Source organism: Lynx rufus, unplaced genomic scaffold (assembly GCF_022079265.1).
Source record: "Lynx rufus isolate CCGP_SWC_20201006 ecotype Redwood Valley unplaced genomic scaffold, mLynRuf1.p SCAF_5, whole genome shotgun sequence".
NCBI lineage: Eukaryota > Metazoa > Chordata > Mammalia > Carnivora > Felidae > Lynx > Lynx rufus.
This window is the reverse complement of record NW_025814867.1, coordinates 30,036,305-30,057,460: the sequence shown is the minus strand read 5'-3', so window position 1 is coordinate 30,057,460 and position 21,156 is coordinate 30,036,305. Positions and strand designations below refer to the sequence as shown.

The window sequence follows — 21,156 nt, the reverse complement described above, 5'->3', positions numbered from 1 at the left end:
TCCTGCCCCCGGAGTCCTGCCAACCTCTTCTCCGGTCCCTTCCAGTCGCCCGCCTGTCGGTCCCCGCTGCACCCCCCATCCCGCCAGTCCCGCAGGCGCCCCCACCCTCCTATCGTCCCCTGCCCCTCCAGCCACTACCTCCCCTCCCCGGGGCCGCCGCTCCAGGCTCCCCAGCAGGCGGGACCTTCTCCGGGGCGGTCAAGCCTCGCGGGTCCTAGCCAAGCTGCGGGAGCAGAGGCGACCCCGGGCCGGGAGCGAGGTCACGCGCGGCCAGCCGCCGCGTCACACCTGTCTGAGGGGTGGCCGCGGCGGGGGCGGGGGCTCGCAGAGCCTTCAACAGCCGAGGAAAAGAGGGAGGAGGGAGAGCGCGTTTCATCATCGGCGACGGCGGCGGCCACTTATAAAACTTCTGGGCGCGCACTCGCTCGCGCAGTCTCCGCGCTGCGAGCCTCCTGCGGCCGTCGCCGCCGCTCTCACCAGCCACCCGCGCAGCCGCCCCGGCCCGAGGCGCCCGGCCCCTGCTCGCCCCGCCGCCCGCCCGGGGCCTGCCGCCGTCCCGCCCCGCGGGGGCCGCCACCATGGGGCTCTGGCCCGAGCCTGGCGCGCGCCAGGACAGCGACGCTTCTTCGCGCCCAGCCGGACGCTGTCCCCGCTCTGTCTTCAGCAACATTAAGGTGAGCGGAGAACCCTCGACCTCCGGGCGCACCTTTGGCGGGCCCGGGCAGGGGTGCTGCGGGAGCCCGGGGCGGGGGAGGGGGGCGCCGGGGCCCTCCGTCAGCCCTCAGTGCCGCGCTCTGCGACGCATCCCTGCGGGCCTGGCGGCGGGCTGGGGGCGCCTGGACTGGCGATCTCTTTCTGGGAGTGTGTGCGCGCGTGTGTCTGTGCGCGCGTGTGTGCACGTGTGTGTGTGTGTGTGTGTGTGTGTGTGTGTGTGTGCGCGCGCGCACACACACTCACGCCCTCGTCGGGGTTAAGAAACCGGACAATGACAGAACCAATAGGTTCAACTCTGGTCGGATAGTGTCTTCCTCTTTGAAAAAAGAACATCTCGCGGGACACTTTTTCGGTCTCCTGAGGGCAGTTTCTTCGTGAAGGGGTGAGCTTGGAGGTGCCGGGTGACAGGCTGTGGTTCCTCTGAGATGGAGGGCAGAGCCTAACTCATCCTGGGGTGGGTGGCAGAAGAGATGTTTTTCTGCCCGACGAGCAGCGGTACAGGGGCTCCGCTACCCTACCGCTCTGCCGCGCGCAGGGTTCAGAATTCCCCCGGGCTGGCAACCAACCCTGCGTGCTTCCTGGTCTGGAAACGGCCCCAGGAAAGCAGTAGGCCCTCGCGGTATGTTCAGTAACATCTAAGCAGGTGCCTCTCCCCTAGCAAGTTATAGGGAGTGGCTCTATGGTGAGGACACTTTCTTCCCCAGGAGGTCGGGAATGTTTACCGCTTCCTCACCAGGCCAGGGAGGCCTGGAACAGTTGAAGCCTGAAACAGGCTTTTTTTTTTTTTTTTTTTTTTTTTTTTTTTTTTTTTTTAACTGGTTCTACCTGAGCAGAAGTGATCTAGAAGTACACGTCCTGAGAGGACAGAGCTGCTATGGTGAGGACTGTAGAGTCCACATGAGGACTCCTTGGAGACAGTGGGGGAAGGGGTGTGGTTAGGTATGGTGCAGAGAAGTTGTTTCCAACAATCATACAGTCAGATGGGGCTAGGTAAAGCTTCCAGTGGTGCGATTAAAGGGATGGTCTGGGAGGAGTGTCTCTGTGAACTGATGATGTGAGTGTTGAACAGAAAGGGATCTGGAGGTCACAGTGAATCCCACGAATGTATTTACTCATATTGTTAGCAGAGGAGCTGGGATCCCCACTTCTGCTTCTGCTCTATCCCCACACCACAATAAATAAAGGCTGAGTTGATTCCATGGTTGGATGTAAATAAGACATAGACATTTTGAGATGGTTTCAGATAATCCTCAAATTGCCTCACCTTTGGCTAGACCTGGATGGCCAAAACACTGTGTGTGGCTTTGGTCCCACCATTCAGAAGAGTCTTGGAGAAGTTTCAGTAGAGAATTGTAGCAAATTTGGTGTTTATAAATTAGGAACTGGGAGGAAAGGGTGGGAGCAACAGTTGGGTGGTCTGAAAAGAAAGAGGCCCAAGAAAGAGCCAGGGTAGGGGCAAACTCTCCCTATTTTCACCAACAAGGGCAAGAGGGATAGATTGTCCCAGAACAGTTTCCTGACAGCAAGGGTAACCCCCCAGTGAGGTTGATTCATTTAGACCCACCCTGAATCCCTAAAATGAGTTTATGGCAGCAGTTTCTTTGAAGATCCATAAAAATGAGATAATTTATCACATGTTGATGATTTAGCCACAAGTGACTGAGGCCTAGACCCAGGCCAGTTGGCCTCCTGAAGGCTCATACCAATTAAGAGTTTTTCTTAACTCTAAAAATCAAATTCTCTTAATTATTACCTCCATTGAGCCATAGTAACGCTGAGACCAGAGTTTGGAGAGACTTACACTTAGCTTCACTTAATCAACCTGAAACCAGGTACAATTTGGATATCTCAAGGCAAATCTGGGGCCTGTAATTCCATTAAACTCACTTAAGCCATTTCTTCCAGGGGGGTGGTAATGGTTGTCTGGGGGGTTGCTATTTGTTTGGAGATTCCTTCCTCCCAATGAGAGGTTGGTTGAGTGGCCGCCCTGCACTCTCTCACTAGGGTATGGATGGCACATGTCTTGTGACATGTGTGACATGGGGGATAACAGGGGATGCCCAGCCCAAGGACCCATCATTTTTCTGGGTTCCTCATTGCTGGGACAGAGTAACCAATTGGCTTTATGACATTCCTGCAAAACCCCACATACCGTATGGTTTAGGGGAAGGGAATGAGGCCAGGGGACTTAGATTCACCTCTAAATCTAACCTCTTACTAAATAGGTGACAAAGGGGAGCATTTCTTACCTTTCCTGGACTGCAGAACCTTTACGTAAAACAAAACAAAACAAAACAAAACAAAAAAAAACAAAGACAAAAACAAAAACAAAAAACAGGTACTATGAATGATCCCTACCTCATGGGGCTCCTTAAGGATTATGTCCGATGAGGTGTAGGAAAAGGGTTTTGTAAACCATGCAAGACTCTCCAGGACTGACATCAATAAACTGTCAGTTCTTGCCTCAACAAACAGGACTGCTTGTTTAAATATCATTTAGGATCTGTTGTTTCACCAATTATGCCTCACATGAGGCATACTTAGGAGAAACTATAGTTAGCAGTCATGTCCAAAATAAAGGTAATAGTAGCTAACACTAATGAAGCCATCTGGATGTACCAAGAACTTTGGATATATTTCACCCATATGTAATCCTCAGTACAATTCTATCTAGTGAGTATTATTACTGTCCCCATGAATGATGAGGAAAACTGGGCTTAATGAGGTGTAGACACATAGCCAAAAAGGGGTGGAGTGTAGAGGAACCAGATATGTGAGATTGCAGGGTCAGAGACCATGCACCCTCCCCTCACCATCACACAGTGCTGCTCAATTCTGGCTTAGCACTTGGGGATACTGTATGTATAGTTGTTCCCAGAGTCAGTACTGTTTTCTTTTTAAAAATTTTTTTTTTCAACGTTTATTTATTTTTGGGACAGAGAGAGACAGAGCATGAACGGGGAAGGGGCAGAGAGAGAGGGAGACACAGAATCGGAAACAGGCTCCAGGCTCTGAGCCATCAGCCCAGAGCCCGACGAGGGGCTCGAACCCACGGACCGCGAGATCGTGACCTGGCTGAAGTCGGACGCTTAACCGACTGCGCCACCCAGGCGCCCCCAGAGTCAGTACTGTTTTCAGTTCCCGGTGACGCTCACAGCGGGGGTCACTGTGGTGGCTGCAGGATGGATATCCCCAGTCACTAACAGGCTCATTATACCTTTTCATTCTTCATAACTCTCCCCGAAAGAGCTTGGCAACTCTCACTTATGGGGTGAGGTTTTTGTATGCCCTCCTGTAGTAGTAAATATAATTGTGTTTAATCTGGAGACATTCTCAATTGCCTCTGGCTTACAAGATTCTTAAGAAACAGAAGACCTGCTCACTAGTCATTGTCAGAGAGACCAGTTCAACATCCAGAACTCTAAATTAAAAACAGGTTCATTCAGCGATTATGGGGGTGTGGGTAGGGAGGTAGGAGACAGCCTTTGTGGCTAACTCATCCTGGCAGCCTCAAAGAGATCTGTTTCTTCTTAAAATGAAATTTTGGGGGGCAAACCGAGGTTATCTTATAAAAGGAGTAGATGATTGGTAATTGCTGCCCAAATTTCATGAACTCCCACACCCCAGGTCCCAGTTTAGGGAAATAGTGCATATCTCATCAGTGAGGGAGAGTCCAGTGGGAATGGAGGGCAGGGGAAGTACAGTGGTGAAGAAAAGGGTAGGCAGATGTCATAGCTTGGCCTGAGTGGCCTGGGGACCTCTGATCTGGGAGGGAAGCCCAAAAATGAGGAAGAAGTGCTTTATTTTGGTTTGTGTCTGTAACTTCCTAAGGCCTTTGACCCCCAACTGTGGGGAGGCATCTTGAGCTTAACCTCTTGGTTTCCAGAGGAAAGTGCTATATCCACCAAACTGATGCTCACAAGTGGGGAAAACACTTTCAAGAGAATCCCTGGAGCTAAAGAATTACTTAACAGACCTCATGGATTAAGAGGTGCCCACTCCTCCCCCAGGCTGGTGGGTGTTTCTCTGACGTGAATGAGGACAGCATTCATCTATCCCCTGAGAGGGCCTGGCTTGCCCACCCTGCTTTTGTGTGGGGGTCGGGGGAGGGGAGACCAATGGGAACTGGTTGGGTGGGGTCACAGGTCACTGAGAGCCTTTTCCTCCTGTGATGATGCTCAGAGCCCTTCTCCTGGTGATGAACTGTGACCTACACTGCCACAGAACAAAGGGAAGAGTGATTTATGTCTCACACTATGGATAGCTCATCTCTTTCTCATCACTCTCTTTTGTCTGTGACAGTGACTTTTTTTTCCATTCTAGAAGACCCGGATGTGATGTGGGCTGTTGGGTTGGGACCATGGCTTTCCCTCACCTTTTTTTGCCCTGTTTATGGAATGCAGAGGAATGTGCATGGTCCCCAGGGTAGACCTCATCCCTCCTTGTTCTTCCTCTTCACATCCCTGCTTGGTCTTATGCTGTATCATGGGTTCAGCCACCCCCAGCCCTTGCTTCACCCCACTTTCTGCCTGTGGAGGCACTGGCCTGTGGAGAGCTCCAGTTGTGTGCCAAAGCCAGAGAGCTAGGCGTGGTGGAGCTGAGAAGCTCGGGATGGTTCCGGGCAATGGACCCGTCAGAGGACCTTGCCTGGGGCTGGGCAAGTCTGGCCCCCATTTTACATCATAAGATCATTGCTGTGTACTTGGGCATTGCACCCTCAGTTTCTGTTGATAAAGGATGTGAAGAAATAGCTGTGTGAACTTACACTTGTCTGTACCCCACAGGACTAGCACAGATGGGTTGTCACTGTGGTCCTTGGGGGCTCCTTTTGAGGGACCATGGGAGAAAGCTGAGTTCTTAGTACCAGACAATGCTTGATTTATTTTGAGCTCTTAAAAAACTTTTTATTTTGAAACAATCCCATATTCGTAGGAAACCAGTGCCAAGATGTCCTGCATACCCTTCACCCAGTTTCTTCCAATGGTTCTGTCTTACATACTGCACTATAATACCAAAAGCAGGGAACTGACATTGCTATAATGTGTGTGTATAGTTCCATGCAATTTTGTCACACGTATAGATTCATGGAACCGCCACCCCACTGCCTCAAGACACAAGAACTATTTCTGTCACCACAAAAATCTCTGTTGTGCTGCTCCTTTGTGGTCATGCCCACCCGCTTCCAACTGACCACCGTCACAACCACTAATCTGTTCTCTATCACTGTAATTTGTCATTTTGAGAATGTTGTATATATGGAATCATGCAATATGTAACCTTTTGAGATTGACTTTTTTCATTCAGCTTAATACCCTTGAGATCCATCCAGGATGTTGCTTGTATTAATAGTTTGTTCCCTTTTATTGCTGAGTTTTATTCCATGGTATGGATGTACGGTGATTTGTCTAACCATTCACCTATTGAGGGACATTTGGGTTGTTTCCAGTTTGGGGCTATTATAAGTAAAGCTGATATGAACAATCAGGTGTAGGTTTTTGGGTCAGACATAAACTTTCATTTCTCTGGAGTAAATACCCAGGAGTGCATTTGCTGGGTAGTATGGTAGTTGCATATTGATTTTTTTTATGAGACTGATGCGCTACCTACTGCGCTAACGAGGCACCTGCATATTGATTTTTTTTAAAGAAACTGCCAAACTCTTCTCCAAAGTGGCCATACAGTTTTATATGTACACCAACAATGTAGGAGAAATCCAGTTTCTCTACATGTTTGCCAGCATTTGGTGTTGTCATTACTTTTTAAAAAAATTTCTTAATGTTTTTATTTTTGAGAGAGAGAGAGAGAGAAACAGAGCGCGAGTGGGGTAGGGGCAGAGACACACACACACACACACACACAGAATCTAAAGCAGGCTTCAGGCTCTGAGCTGTCAGCACAGAGCCCGACACGGGGCTTGAACTCATGAACCACGAGATCATGACCTGAGCCGAAGTCAGGTGCTTAACCGACTGAGCCACCCAGGCGCCCCAAGTGTTGTCATTATTTTTTATTTTAGCTATTCAAATAGGTGTGTAGTTACATCTCAGCATGGTCTTCATTTACATTTCCCTAATGGCTAGTGATGGTGAACATCTTTTCATGTGCTTATTTGCCATGTGTACGTGCTTTTTATTGGAATGTCTGTTCCTATAGTTTGTCCTTTTTCTAATTGGAATTTTTACTATTGTTTTGAGAGTTCTTTATATATATGAAATACAAGTCCTTTGTTGGGCATGTGGTTTGCAAATATTTTCTCCCAGTATGTAGCTTATCTTTTATCTTCTTAATAGGGTCTGTTGCAGAAAACATTGTTTAGATTCTGATGAAATCTAATTTATCAAGTTTTAATTTTCTGGATCCTACTTTTGGTGTAAGTCTAAGAACTCTTCACCAAACCTAGTTCCTGAAAGTTTTCTCTTATGTCTTCTTCTAAAAGTTTTATAACCTTGCATTTAAATCTATGATTCATTGTAAGTTAATTTTTGTATATGTATGAAGTTTAGGTCAAGGTTATTTTATTTGTTTGTTTTTTGTTTTTGTTTTTGTTTTGCCTATAGGCATCCAATTGCTCCTGAGCCATTTGTTGAGAAGACTGTCCTTACTCTATTGAATTGCCTTTGCTCCTTTGTCAAAAACCAATTGGCCATGCTTGTGTGGATCTGTTCTGGGTTTTCTGTTCTGTTTCATAGATGTATGTGTATATCTCTCTGCCAATACCACACTGTCTTGATCACTGTATCTATACAGCAAGTCTTGATATCAGGATCAGGTAGAAGATTGATTTTCAGTCTGCAGTGGTATGTGTTTATCTTATGGTTACCATACTTTATAACCCATTCAGTTTCCCTTCTACTTTGCCTTTGGGGAAGATTTAAAGACAAATTTGAGGCTTGCTTTTAGTAACTGGATGGGACCTTGTGTATTTCTGTGCTCCAGCTTTTCTTCTGGGCTTAGCTAAATAGTTGTCTTTTCCCTTGAACTTGATTTGTTAATCAAGAAAAGAAGTTTCCTAAACTTTTTCTACTCTCAACCATGGCCTTGCAAGGGGTGGGGGGTGCTCAGCATCTCTCTTTCATACTTGAGAAAATGGAGGCTCATTTAAGAACACCTATCCAGTAAATGGCAAGCAGGAATTCCCTCCCAGGGTCATCGCACTCCCTAGTTCTCTTCTTCCCGTGGCCACAGAATGCCTCTCGGTCTGGATTCTGTCATTCGTAAACATTTGGGCCTGAGCTCAATGATCTCTGAGGTCCTTGTAAGTTCTCAGATTCTCATCTGTTAAGTTGCTGATGGAGATGAGACTGGGAGCAGGGCCAGTTGGGTCTGAGCTTTGCTGGGAGACCTGCTATGAAGCCTGGCAGAAGTGGAAGGTGCAGGCTAGGTGGTTATCTTTGGTCAATCCCCAGCTCTCTCAGTTTGGAGGACCCTGATTCTCTGGGTGTGTCCTCCTGTTTGGGATGGATTACATTTGACCAGGGTGGGGAATGAAACCAAGGCAGGGAGTGTCCTCTGGCTGTTGAAGGACAGGTGGATACTCCAGTGAGCAACCTTCTTCCAGAGCCTGTCCTCCCAGCCTCTTTGCCTTGTTGAGCGGGATACTCAGGAGGCTCAGAGGAGATGCTGGAGGCTCTTGGCGTGGCTGGTGGGGTGGGGCGGGTGCGGAGAGCAGCACCAGCCTGGGACGGTAAATCCCAGATGAGTTTTGGGACATTCAGTCTGGTCAGGATTGGTGCTGGCTCCCCACAGGCTGCCCCCCTGCCTCCCCAAAAATGGGCAGACTAACTCTTTGTTAGAAATTTAGTGTGCTTGTTCCTCAAATTTAGTTCCTGGGTTCTGTAAGAATCTGGGAGTCCTGGTAACAAGTTTTCTTTTGTTTACTCAAACACTGGTAATATCTACTTATGTTCTGAAGAATGCCCCATCTAACATCCTTGCGAGATGCTGGCCTAGAGCACAGAGGACCTCAGTTAAGACTCAGATGTTATCAGAGAGGGCTGTAGTAAGCTAGTGTTTTTCAAACTGCCTCACCAAGATGCCCTGAATTCTAGGACAGAGTGATCAGGTTTCCACATACGAGTAGACAAGAGGATGAAGGGGATGAACTGTGATGTGAGCATTACATTTCTGTGATATTTTATGTTTTAATCTTAAAATCAAGTGAATTTTATATTTTCCTCCACAGTATAGGTGTGTGTTTCCAAAGAATATATTCTATTTCCCCCCAAATCTTGGAGTAACATTGATACTCTCAGAAGCTATGCTGTATGTGGCTCATGTCTCCCAGATGTGACTAGCAGGTAGGGCATACCAAGTTTGGGAAACACAACACAGGTAGACCTCAAGTCAGAACTAGTTTATCCGGTTAGTTCACTCAGCCAGCTTGTGAGGCACAGAGGGAAAGGTACCTAGAAAGTTTAAGTGGGACAGACATGGGGTGTGGATATCAGACAGCTCCTGGGCTGAGCCCTGTGGGACACCCCAGGAGAGGAGCCAGCTAGAGAATGCACTGAGGTCCCTGTGGACCTTGGGGGAAAGGGATGGTGGCAGAAGGAAGGGGCTGGGAGGACAACAGGCTTCCAGAGCCACTCTTGCCCTGCTTATTGGACTGCCAAGGAGTTTGCAGGATGGGATTAAATTGACCACTTTCTCATTCCTGCCTTTTGCCTCAGGCCCTTTTTGATAACTTCCTGCTTTACCTTTGATCCTCAGTGCTTTTGAGGGAGTTGGCGGGAGCTGAGTGTTGGTGCAGGAGCCTGGGACTCACCCACTCAGAAGCCTTTACTGAGCATTCACCATGTGCGGCTCTGTACCAGGTATTACTGTTTTGGCATTTGGCTCCCTAAGAGGCTCCCAAGCTTCCCATAAATGATAGTCTGTAAATTCCCTGCCTCTCAATGTGACCAACTGCCTCTTTTTGCCCAGGACGAAGGCAGTTTCTGGAACACAGAGCTTTCAGTTTTAAAACTGGAAAAGTTCTGGGCAAATTGGGACAAGTTGGTCCCCTACAGCCTCCCTTGCTGTGACATCGTACACAAATGGACTTCCACCCTCTGTGGGGCAGTGGAGATGCCGAGGGAGGGTCAGGGATGGTGTCCGGTGATGGAAATAAACCTCAAGGATCTATGGTAGGAAGGGATTGTAGTCTTCCAAAGAAAGGAGGAGCGGGAGCCAGGACACTGGAGGCGGACTCATGGAGCAGCAAGCCCCACGACTCCTTGTCTGTACACCGAGGTCCTGCTATCTTCCTTGCTTATCGTGATTTCTACAGCATTTTTTACTTCTCATGTTGTAGAATCCATATAAGTCATGATAAAACTGACATGTAGAAAGATAGTACTTCCTAGATTATAGCATATTTGGATTTCAGAATTGAAAGTGACAAGAAAGGTCATCTGCTCAAAGAAGCAGGAATCCTTTTGAAGATGTCCTTACCTCTGTTTGCATAGCTCTAGTAATGGGGAACTCACCCCCTCTCAAGGCAGGCCCAGGACTGGAAGCTCCACAGTCTTTAAGTCTCTCCTGTGTTGAGCCAAAATCTGCCCCTATCCTTCCATGTACATCCCCAGAGGGAAGCTAGCAGAATCCCCTCTTCCTGGCTACTCTCTCGATGTTTCCAGTGGAAAGCAGTCTCCCCTCTCCCATAAGTCCCTCTAACTGGGAAGCTGCTAGGCAGGGTTAAAATGGAAAGCCAGATGGTCTGGGCTACCTTCCTCTGAAAGGTGAACCAGGCTCTGAAGTTGGACGTTGTTAAGGGGACATGTATGACCCCTGATTCTTGTTGTCCCAGATCACAAAGGTCTTCTTGCTGGTTCTAGTCACTGCTTGGTCAGCTTAGTCAACACTCATGAGGAACCCTCGGGCTGTGTGGAGGCTGGTGGGCCTTGAGTTTTCTGGAACCAGCAGAGATCTTCCCATGATGGGGACCTCCACCCAACTGGAGGACATCTCTTAGGAGGAAGTAGACGAGGGGCTCACTGGGGACTTACCTTCTGACTTTATCACCAGAGGGCCCAGCATAGACCCTCAGAGAGGGATCTGGCCTAATGCTAACAGGAACATACCTGTGGAGTGTATTCCAAGGATGCACCCCATACATCCCTCCCATCCCAAGTGGCAGAGCCAAATTATTGTAGAACCAGCCTTGTCTTTTGGACCATCTCCACCCCTGGACCTTGTCACTGACTTGGAAAGTGAGCCTACATAGCCTTGGATTGTCCATTTCATTTCACATTGCCCCTGCCATCAGGAGGCTGTCCTTCTAGACTCGCCTGAGACTCCTTCTTCTTCATAGTCAGCATCCCAGGAAAGCACAGTCCCACTGAGTCAACCTATAAATTTAACATATAAATATGTAAACTTAGCAAGGAGTGGGGACAAACCTATTCTGGATGCCCTAAAATCACAAATTCAGAATTCCCACCCTCAGCAACACATTTTTATTAGCAAAAATTATGATACGATTTTCTGAGCTATCATAACATAGATGAATACATTTTATTAGGGCACATACATATGGGCAATATATGGGGGCATAGGGATATTTAGTTGTGAATGCAAATGCATGTATTTGTGGGAACCCATTATGTGCCAAAATTAGTGAAATAATAAGTGGACAAGGTTAGGTCCTTTCAGAAATGCTATCTTGACTAAAGCCTCCCTCCCATGCTCCAAGGTGCATATTACCCACATTTTATAGGGGAGGAAACTGGCAGGAAGCTCCTGGGAATTGGCACGTTACACAGTGACAAAGCTGATATCTGGGAACTCTGTCTTATGATTCTCTTCTCTATGACTGCTGCCTGCTTCACACCACAAACCCCAAGCAGCTGAGCCAGACTGTGCTACTTCAGTCCTCCATACCAACAGACACAAGCAGGGCTGCTAATGTCTGTAGTATTTTATTTTCCCAAGCCAAATTTGGCACTGGTAGCCCTGTAATTCTTTGTGCCTCAGCTTTCCTCTCTTAAACCTTTTTTATAGGGGCACCTGAATGGCTCAGTCAGTTAAGCGCCCAACTCTTGGTTTTGGATCAGGTCATGATCTCACGGTTTGTGAGTTTGAGCCCCACATCAGGCTCTGTGCTGACAGCACATGGAGGCTGCTTAGGATTCTGTCTCCCTCTCTCTCTCTGCCCTTCCCCTACTTGCTCTCTCTATCTCTGTCAAAATAAATAAATAAAAATAAATAAAATCTGAACCTTTATTTTAAATAAATTATTTTAATTTATTTTTCTATTTTTTTTTTAAGAGAGAAAATGAGACTGGGGGAGAAAGGCAGAGGGAGAAAATCTAAGCAGGCTTCATGCTCAGCATAGAGCCTGACACAAGGATTGATCCCACCACCCTGGGATCATGACCCGAGCTGAAATCAAGAGTTGGATGCTTAGCTGACTGAGCCACCCAGGCATCCCCCTCAGCTTTCCTTGTTGCACGTCCCCTCACCCATGTTGATAAGGCTAGACAGATACTCCAGCTGTACAGCACACAAGCACTTAGACCAGGGACTCAGCCTGGGGCGGGGGTGGCCATCAAGTGGCTTAGAAACACTTCCTGGAAGAATAAATGGAAACCCAGTCAGTTGAACAACATTTTATCATGTGACTCAAATGCTCAGAAGCTTATAATGATGAAGTGACTTGTATATCTAGCAACTGGAGAGTCAAATACATCAGGGGACATCCATCTGTAGCATATATACAAATTATTTTTAAAGTTCTATTGAGAATAGTTTAAACTTGGGAGAAGGGTTCATTCTATAATGTTAAGCAGAGGCTGCAGGATAGGCAACCAGATGTAGAGATGATCCACATTTTTAAAAGTCACAAGAAGACTTGAAGAGGGTCTATAGCCAAACAGATAGTTCTCTGTGTGGGAAGCCTACAAATGGTTTTATTTTCCTTCCTTGTGACTTTCTGTATTTTCCATTTTTCTGCAGTAAACAGGTCCTGGACTTGTAATTAGAAAAAACTGCCAACTAAAAAACTCTGGTCTGTGGTGACCCCCACAATCCCCTTTGCAGTGAGACATTCTGCTGTGATATATGAAATGCAATATAAGATGGACTGCATATCCATATAATGGACTTATATCCATTATATCTTATACCTCTGGTCTCCACGTACCTGAGGAGGGACCGAAGATGAAGCCAGGATAGCAGGCAGCGGCAGGGGCTTCTCTAGAAAGACCATTCCTGCAGTTTCCATCACTGTCCCCCCTGCATTATTAATCTCTTACCGCATTTGAGTGCTATGGCTCCTCAGAGTTGGAGATAAAGTCAGATAACAATACTTTAATTCTAAGAGAGAGGTTAACCTATGGAACATTTTCTTTTTTGGGAAGATTGAGAGGTGTTTGTCTGCTTCCCTCTCTGTTCTTCTAGTGCCCACTCTGAGAGGCTGGCTCAGAGCTTGGGAATCTAACCCTAAAGATGGCCAAACATCTTAGGGAAGTGAGTATATCTGATGGGCTCCATGCCATGAAGGAAGAGAGGGCCTGAGGAGGAGGCAGTGAGGATAGAGGCTGGGACAGGAACTGCTAAGTGCTGCCTGGTCCTGAGCCTGGACTTTTATACCTGGGAAGGTGTGGGGACATCCCTGGGTGGATTTTCACCCAGTCATTTGGTAAGCCTTGATTCACTATCCACTGTTTGTAAGATAGCACTCTGCTGGTGTATTCAGCAGGAGTTTCGGAACTTTGAGGGCAAGAACAGTGTCAGGATGGCTGCCTGAGATGCATTCATTTGTTCATTCATTCACACAACATGTCATTACCGATCACTTACCACCAACCATTGGAGATACAACAATGAATGAAAAAGAGTGGGCTATGCTCTCATGAGAGATATAAACAGTGGGCAGATGCACAGATAGATGTAGTTACAAAATGTGTCAAATAGGAGGGTACCGAACTGGGTTTTATGAGGGAGAAGGTGGTAGAGACAGAACTGGATTCTGCTTAATACATAGGGGGCCAGGAACTCTAGATTCTAAAAAGTCACCTTCATACTTCTGATATATAATCTCTCCATGGGGAACACAGCTGCAAATCATACAAGGTAACTCTCTTTTAAAGGCTCTGGCTAGTTAGGATAAGATGGATCATAAAGAACTATAGTGAATTATGGCTTCCATCAGCATGATGGGTTCACATAACAGGGGACTTCATACTATGAATACTGAGAGACGCTGCATAAAATAGAACACCACCAAATATTTAAATGCATAGCCAAGCTTGCAAGAAAGTGAAATTTTCAGGTGCAAGAAATGAAGAATGAGTTGAATACCAAAACAATGAGTGTACCAGCTGACCCTGCAGCAGGGATCGAGGGGGAAAGTGTGTGTGGTATGACTGGATCAGTAAAGAAACCCTGAAGAAAGCCCTAATGGAGACTGGGTATTAGTAATCACACAGATAGCAACGATGACATGGGGAGCTGGTCCTCAGACTTATGCCTAAAGCTGGCCCCTTGGTGAGAAGGGAACTTATTAAACTCTGCCCACCACCCTAGGGACAGCAAAGAGGCTGATCTCTAACAGGACCTCTGGGTAAAATAATGCCTCTAAGAAATCAGAACCCCAAGTCTGTACCACATGGAATGGAAAACAGAATTTATACTATCCACATGATATGGGAATCTCTAAGCAAATAAATTAGCATAAGAATTGTTAGGGGGCTGGTGATAACTCTTTGCCATCTGGTAGACGCAAAAGTGAAACCACTCCAGAAGGATGCTTCTATAATGTAGACCAACCAGAATCCCCAAGGGAAGACTGCCTTTGGAAGAGGAGCTTACAACAAAAAGTTACACAAGGAAATGACCCACCATAACAACAGGCAGCAAATATATCAATGGGGGAGATTAGCACCTCAAGATTTTGAGATAATGGAACATTTTGACAGAGACTATAAAAACTATATTAAAATGCTTAAAGAGGTGTAGGAAGAAATAGAAAATACCAAGAAAGAACAAATACTCTGAAAAATGAATGGGCAGTTTTGAGAAACATGGGAATTCTAGAAATAAAAAAATATAGAAAGCAAAAATTCAGTGAATGGTTAAATAGCAGGTTAGATAATTTCCCAATTTGAAACCCTTAACTTAATCACACCTGCGCTTAATGATATTAGCAAGTGGAAGATAAGATTGAAGAAGTCACCCTAAATACGGCACAGAGGAATAAAGAAACGGAGACTATGAAGGACAGGGTAAGAGATATGAAAACAGTAAGGACAAAGTGCAATGAAGGTCTGAAATGAACAACGAAGAAGAGAGTAGAATGAATAGGTGACAGACACTATTGAAGAAATGACAGAGAATTTCCAGAATTGAGAACACGTATGGCACCATGATATAAAGAAAGCACCATAAGTTCTGACAGGAATTTACAATTACAGCATGCCTCCGGGAGCCTGGGTGGCTCTGTCCTTGGGTGACCCCCTCTTGATTTCAGCTCAGGTTGTTATCTCACTGTTTGTAGGTTCGAGCACCTCATCCAGCTCTGTGCTGACAGCACAGAGCCTGCTTGGTATTTCTTTCTTTCTCTCTCTCTCTCTCTCAAAATAAATAAATTTAAAAAAAAATTTTAATAAAGAAAAGAGCACACCTCTGCTTATTATACTGAAACTGCAGAACAGTAAATATAATAATTTTAAGAGTTCTATAGTGAAGTTACAGACTACTTATGAGAATCAGCAATTAGACCAACACCAGTCTTCCCAAAATAAATAATAGATACTAGAAAATAATGGAACAATTTTCAAAATGCTGGGAGAAAATTGCCACCAAATTCAAATTTTATAACTAAATAATTCAGGGAGACAAGTTAGAGATTTTTCAAACAAAAGCAGGTAATTTACTAATCACAAGTCCTCACTAAAATAAATAAGGGTGAAATACATAAAGCAAGAAATGAACCACAAAAGAAAAGGATAGGATGCAAAAAGTGGTAGTAATTATTAATTGGTGGTAGGCAAAAAATAATAATGATTTATGGAGGGAAGAAACATTAGAAGGGAAAATTGGAGTTAAAATCATAAGTCCTTGGCTTGTTTGGGAGGAGAGTGGAAAAATTAATTAACTTAATTTTTAATTAATTAAATTTGTTGTCAGTTATGTATGTTAAAATGTATGCAATAATCATTAACAGAAAAGGATAAAATGAGGTAGATATAAATCTAGATTTGTCAGAAATTACAACACATGAAAATGGGCCACTCTCACCATTTCAGAGCTAGAGAATCTCAGACTAGATTGAGACAGGAGCAGAGACAGACAGAGGGAGGGAGGGTGGGAAGGAGAGAGAGAGAGAGAGAATCCAGTTACATGCTCTTTAAAAGAAAATGTTGAAAATCAAAGGACAAAAGCAGATAAATCAGGAGATATATCAACTAAAGAGAAGATTTATCTACTTTAATAACAAAGAAGAGTTTGTTAAGGCAAAAAGAATGACAGATTGTGAGATACTTACAATGTCTAAAACTGACTAGAGACCAATATCTAAATTGTATAGGATCTCCTGACAAGAAAGAGGCAAGAACTACAATAGAAAAATATGCAAAGGATTTGGGCAGGTGGACTAGAGCGCCAGCTGGGCTCCCTCTGCCCTCTGTACTTTTCTCTGAACGTCACTGCCATTATCGTCCAATGTAAATGTCTGTCTTCATGGCTAAGTGATGGTCAACAACCAGCATTCCTGTGGCCTTTCATTTTAGTTCCAACTTGAAATAATCCTGGGGAAGGACTCTGGCTGGCTTACCTGCCTCAGGTACCCTCCTTGAGGCAGGGCAAGGTCCTCTGACTGGTGGCTTCTCCTAGAACCCTGTGGTTGAATAAGGGTCCTTCTCTAAAAGAAAGAGGGAGGCAGTGCTGGTCTCAGGAGGAGGGCTCAGCAGACAAGACGATTGAGACTTCCTATGGAAAGGAAGAGAACACGCTCTAGCAGACACTGAAAAGGAGATGTGGTCCTGCTGAGGGAAAAGAGGTAGCCTGAATGAAGGCACTGGTACTGGGGAAAAAGGGAAGGGTCCTGGATGGAACAGGGTTTGTATTAGATTTTTACTCCTGTTGGAACAAATCACCATAAAATGTAGTGGCTTTAAAACAACACCAATTTACTGTCTTAGAGTTGTGGAGAACAGAAGACCTAAAATCAAGATGTTGGTAGGCCTGTGGTCCTTCTGGAGGCTTTTGTGGAGAATCTGTTTCCTTGCCTTTCCTGGCTTCTAGAGACTGCCTAATCCTTTGGCTTATGGCTCCTTCCTCCTCAGAGTCAGCAGGTTAACATCTTGAAATCTCTTTCCCTCTCACCTTTGTTTCTGACTCTGACCCTCCTGCCTCTCTCTCCTAAGGACCCTGTGATTACACTGGGCCCACCCAGATAATCCAGAATAATCTCCTATTCTAAAACAATTAATCACATCTACTTAAGTCCTTTTTGCCATGTAAGGCAACATGTGTTCACAGGTTCTGAGTATTAGGGTGCTCAGACACTGGGGAGGTCATTGTTTTGTCTATTTCAGGGTTCAATCAAACCAGAGCCAATAGAAGATACACATATATGTATGTATATGTATTTGTATTTCAAGGAATTTGCTTATACAACTGTGGGGGCTGGATAAGCAACTCCAAAATTCATAGGGCAGGCATTCAGGAAAAGATGATCACAGGCATTGGGCCAAAGCTCCTGTTCAGGGGGCATCTATCTTTTTCATTCTGTCTCTTCCTCTTGCTTTCCTTCCCTCCCTCCCTCTCTCTAGCTTTGTTCTCTCACACCTGCTTTTAAGACCCTCTGATTAATTGAATCAGGTCCACCCAGATTATCTAGGATAATCTTGCTTACTTAAAGTCATCTCACTATATATTGTAATGACATCTGCAAATTTCCTCCACAGCAACACCTACCTTAATGGTTGATTGAATAACAGGGGACTGAAGCCTAGCCAGACTGACACATCAAAAACCATGTCACAGGGGCAAAGGGCAGTGACATTCAGGACATGTACATGACAGAATGTGGCAACAGCAGGCAGAGGGCTCCAAGAAATGTGAGAACTCCAGGGCAATAGACAACCCCAAAAGGAGTGCCGCAGGGGCCAGAGGGGCTTTGCCGAGATCACTGAAGGGAGGAAGGCGTACTTTGGGGTGAGTTGCTGCAAGGAGGCCTAGAATGAGGCATTCCATCCATTTCCATCCACTTCCCATAACTGGAGTCTGCTTCCCTTCTCTACGCTGATCAGATCCCAGCATGTCACCAGTGCCTTGATACTCCTTCCTTATGTTGCTTATCAGTATTTGTTCTGTTGAGGTCACAGGCCCCTGGGCTGCAGACATGAGTAGATAGCCGTGTTGGAAAGGTGGGTGAGCTCATGTCTGCTGCTCCTAGGGCTGCAGCTGGTAGGCGTCAAGTATTTGCTTAGCTAATCTTTTCCCATCTAAAGATGCTTATTGATGATTTCATTCATGAGTCTTGAAACCTACAGGTAGCAATCCCAGCCAAAACACACCAGGTGTGGATGATGAAAACACATTCCCTTGCACTTGCCTCCGACAACTCTAGTGAGGTGGCATGGGGGAGTCAAAGGAATGGGGAGGTGGACAAAAGTACATAGTCAGGGCTGGTGTGCCGGCCTCTACCAACAGTACAGCCAGAGCCACACCATGTGAGGACACCTCATGTCAGATGGGCAGATGCACAAGGGGAATGCTGAGAAATCATGAGATTTCTCGATTTTACCCCCCCCCCTTTTTTTTGGTAATGGATTTGCATACAGAGGTTGGACCTTGTCTCCAGGAAAGAGATATCTGGAAGGAAAGATTTAGGTTAAAGCTCAAGAGGACCTACGTGAGTCTCAGGCGGTGGTTCCCTAAGTGTGGCCCCTGTACTAGCAGCATCAACATTACCTGGGAGCTTGTGATAAATGCAGACTCCTGGGTCCTATCCCAGAGCTTCTGAATCTAAAACTGGAGGTGAGGCCCAGCCAGCTGTTTCAACAAGCCCTCTATCTAATTCTCATGCACCCTGAAATTCCAGAACCTCTATTCTGAGGCAAGGCACAGATCGGAGCACTGATTCACATCAGAGGTCACTGGACTGTCTGTGATATCCTTGTCTCCAAGATAGTCACTAAAGTGACGTATGGGAAGTGATCCCAGTAAACTGAAATGATTCCCAGGAAACGTGGGTCTCTCAAGTGGAGCCACAACTGATGGGAGGAACTTGGGGGACCTTCTTGCTACATGTAGCCTGAGGCAAAGCCAAGGACTGTGCAGCTCAGGCCCTGACACCTGCCTCTGGGCCACGGAGAAGGGAGGATGGGGAGGGTGCAGAGGGCAGTGTGCTCAGCCTGGAGGAGCATGACGAGCCACACGTTGGAATTCAGAGAATCTCCGGAGGTGCCTTGGGCCCACAGACTTGCTGTACCAGGCTGAGTGACGTTTCAATCTCTTTTTTTACCCCCAGGTAGTTTGGAAATGGCAAATATTCTCAGGGGCTGAAGTCAGGGGTGTTTGAATTAATGATATTTATAGCTTAAAATTAAATCCTGTAGGTAAACAGAGAATTTGAGAAATGTGCTCGCTTTCCCCCTTGTTCCTACTCCTTCCCTCATTTCCTGTGTTTGGACTGGACATGTCACAGTGCACAGAAGACCTTGGCACCCTGAGTGAGGCCTCCCCACAGTGATGGAGATCACTGTGGCCCTGTCCCCTTGTCACTCCCTGGGGTCCTGGGCAGTGGTGTGGGAGGGGGTGCCAGAGGGTGTGGGTAGCAGGGAAGGATGTTCTGGTGGCTCTTATCTAAACATGGCTTTCCGGTGGGAAAGAGGCTAGCATGCCTTGCTTGACTTCCTGCCTTGACCTGTAGTGTAACAGTTTCCTTTCTTCTCGAATACCAGCCTAGGACCTGAGGAAATTTTCCAAGAGAGGCTTTGGACATTTTCTGCAGTGTTGCCTGCCTCTCTCTCTCTCTCTCCTCTCTGCCTGAAGACTGGTTCCCACCCAGCTTTTCTACCTTTCCCTATGCAGGCCCACTGGTGTTTCTCCCTCCTTGCCCTCCTGGCTGAGCTGAGGACTGGAACTGGGAGGAAGGCAAACAGAGGGGAGGTGGGGAGAGGGACAACTTGAGAGACACATAGGAAAGTCAAAGAGGCAAGGTCACAGAAGGAGTGGCCCTCTGTCTGCAAGAGTCCAGAAAGAAGCTGAAGCAATGGAGAGAATAGAGCTGGAATAGCTGGCCGGGGATGCCGACAGAAGACCACCTACATCCTGATGCAGACTTCTACCCATCTGGAGGCTAGACGAAAGACTCAACTTGGACCAAATCATGTATGTTGCTAGCAACCAACCTATTTCTGTCAGCCTCCAGATCCTTCACCTTTAAAAGCCAGAGTTCTTCTGTCCCAGAGAGCCTTGTTAAAGGCCTGTGTATCATCCTGATTCTTTTTTTTTTTTTTTTTTTTTGAGAGAGATGGTGGGAGTGAGCAAGGGGCAGAGAGAGAGGGAGAGAGAGAGACTCCCATGAGGGGCAGAGAGAGGGAGAGAGAATCCCATGCAGGCTTTGCACAGTCAGCGCAGAGCCTGAAGTGGAGCCTGTGCTCACCCGAAGCAAGGCTCGAACTCAGATCCATCAGATAATGACCTGATTCTTCTGCAAATTTAGCAAGTGAAGTTCTGTTAGGAGGTATGCCCCAGGGCTCCATTTCAGGCATCTCACAGATGGTAACTTGCAGCTGTGTAGAGTCTAACAAAACATAGGGTTCTTTGGCCTCAGGGAGAAGGAACAAAAGGTAACGGAGATAATGGGATAAGACATCTTCCCATAGCAGCATTCTTGCAATGTTGACACCCAAAGAATGTCAACATTGCATAAAGCCCAAAGGGGATTTATTTCAAAACCCCACGTATAGCTATTGAGTCACCATTTTATTCTGGAGATTGATCCTTATATTCCATGTGGTCCAAAAGAACTTATCCTCTCTTCCTGGGTATGAGGTTGAATAGCTGTCAGAAGTAAGGCTCACTATCTGTAGAGGCACCTGCTGGCCAGCCAGCCTGAAACCCAGGGATGGCTCCCTGGATGTCCGCTTGGGTCTGCCCCAGCCCCATAGTCTACATGTGCCTCTCACCACTCACCATGTTCCCACTGTCTTTTGAGTTCCCTCTTTCCATTTCCTTGGTCTTCAGATCCTCACTCACTACCTCCCATTTTCCCTTAGTCATCAAGTCATTGCCTTCCCTGGAGCTTTTCTCCTGTTGATGTCCCCTGGTCCATTGCCTCTTCTGACTGGAGGCTTCCTCTACCTGTTCCAAAACCTTGCATTGGCCTACCTGCCTCCAGTTGTCCTATTCTCTCCTCTATCCCTCATCCTGTTACAGTTTAACCTTTCTAAAAATGTTTGACGTGCATTATGTCTTCCCAGAAGTCTTCAGTGATGGCCAAAGAGAGAT

The 21,156-nt window shown here is 46.4% G+C and overlaps 1 protein-coding gene across 1 annotated transcript in view; it reads left to right on the top strand.

Annotated features, from left to right (window-relative positions):
- Nucleotides 1-578: 578 nt before the first annotated feature.
- SLCO2A1 (solute carrier organic anion transporter family member 2A1) overlaps nucleotides 579-21,156 on the top strand; it is an 80,731-nt gene continuing 60,153 nt past the window's right edge. The window contains exon 1 of the mRNA XM_047098654.1: nucleotides 579-674. Coding sequence (XP_046954610.1) covers nucleotides 579-674 — 96 coding nt within the window. The remainder of the gene's footprint in view (nucleotides 675-21,156) is intronic.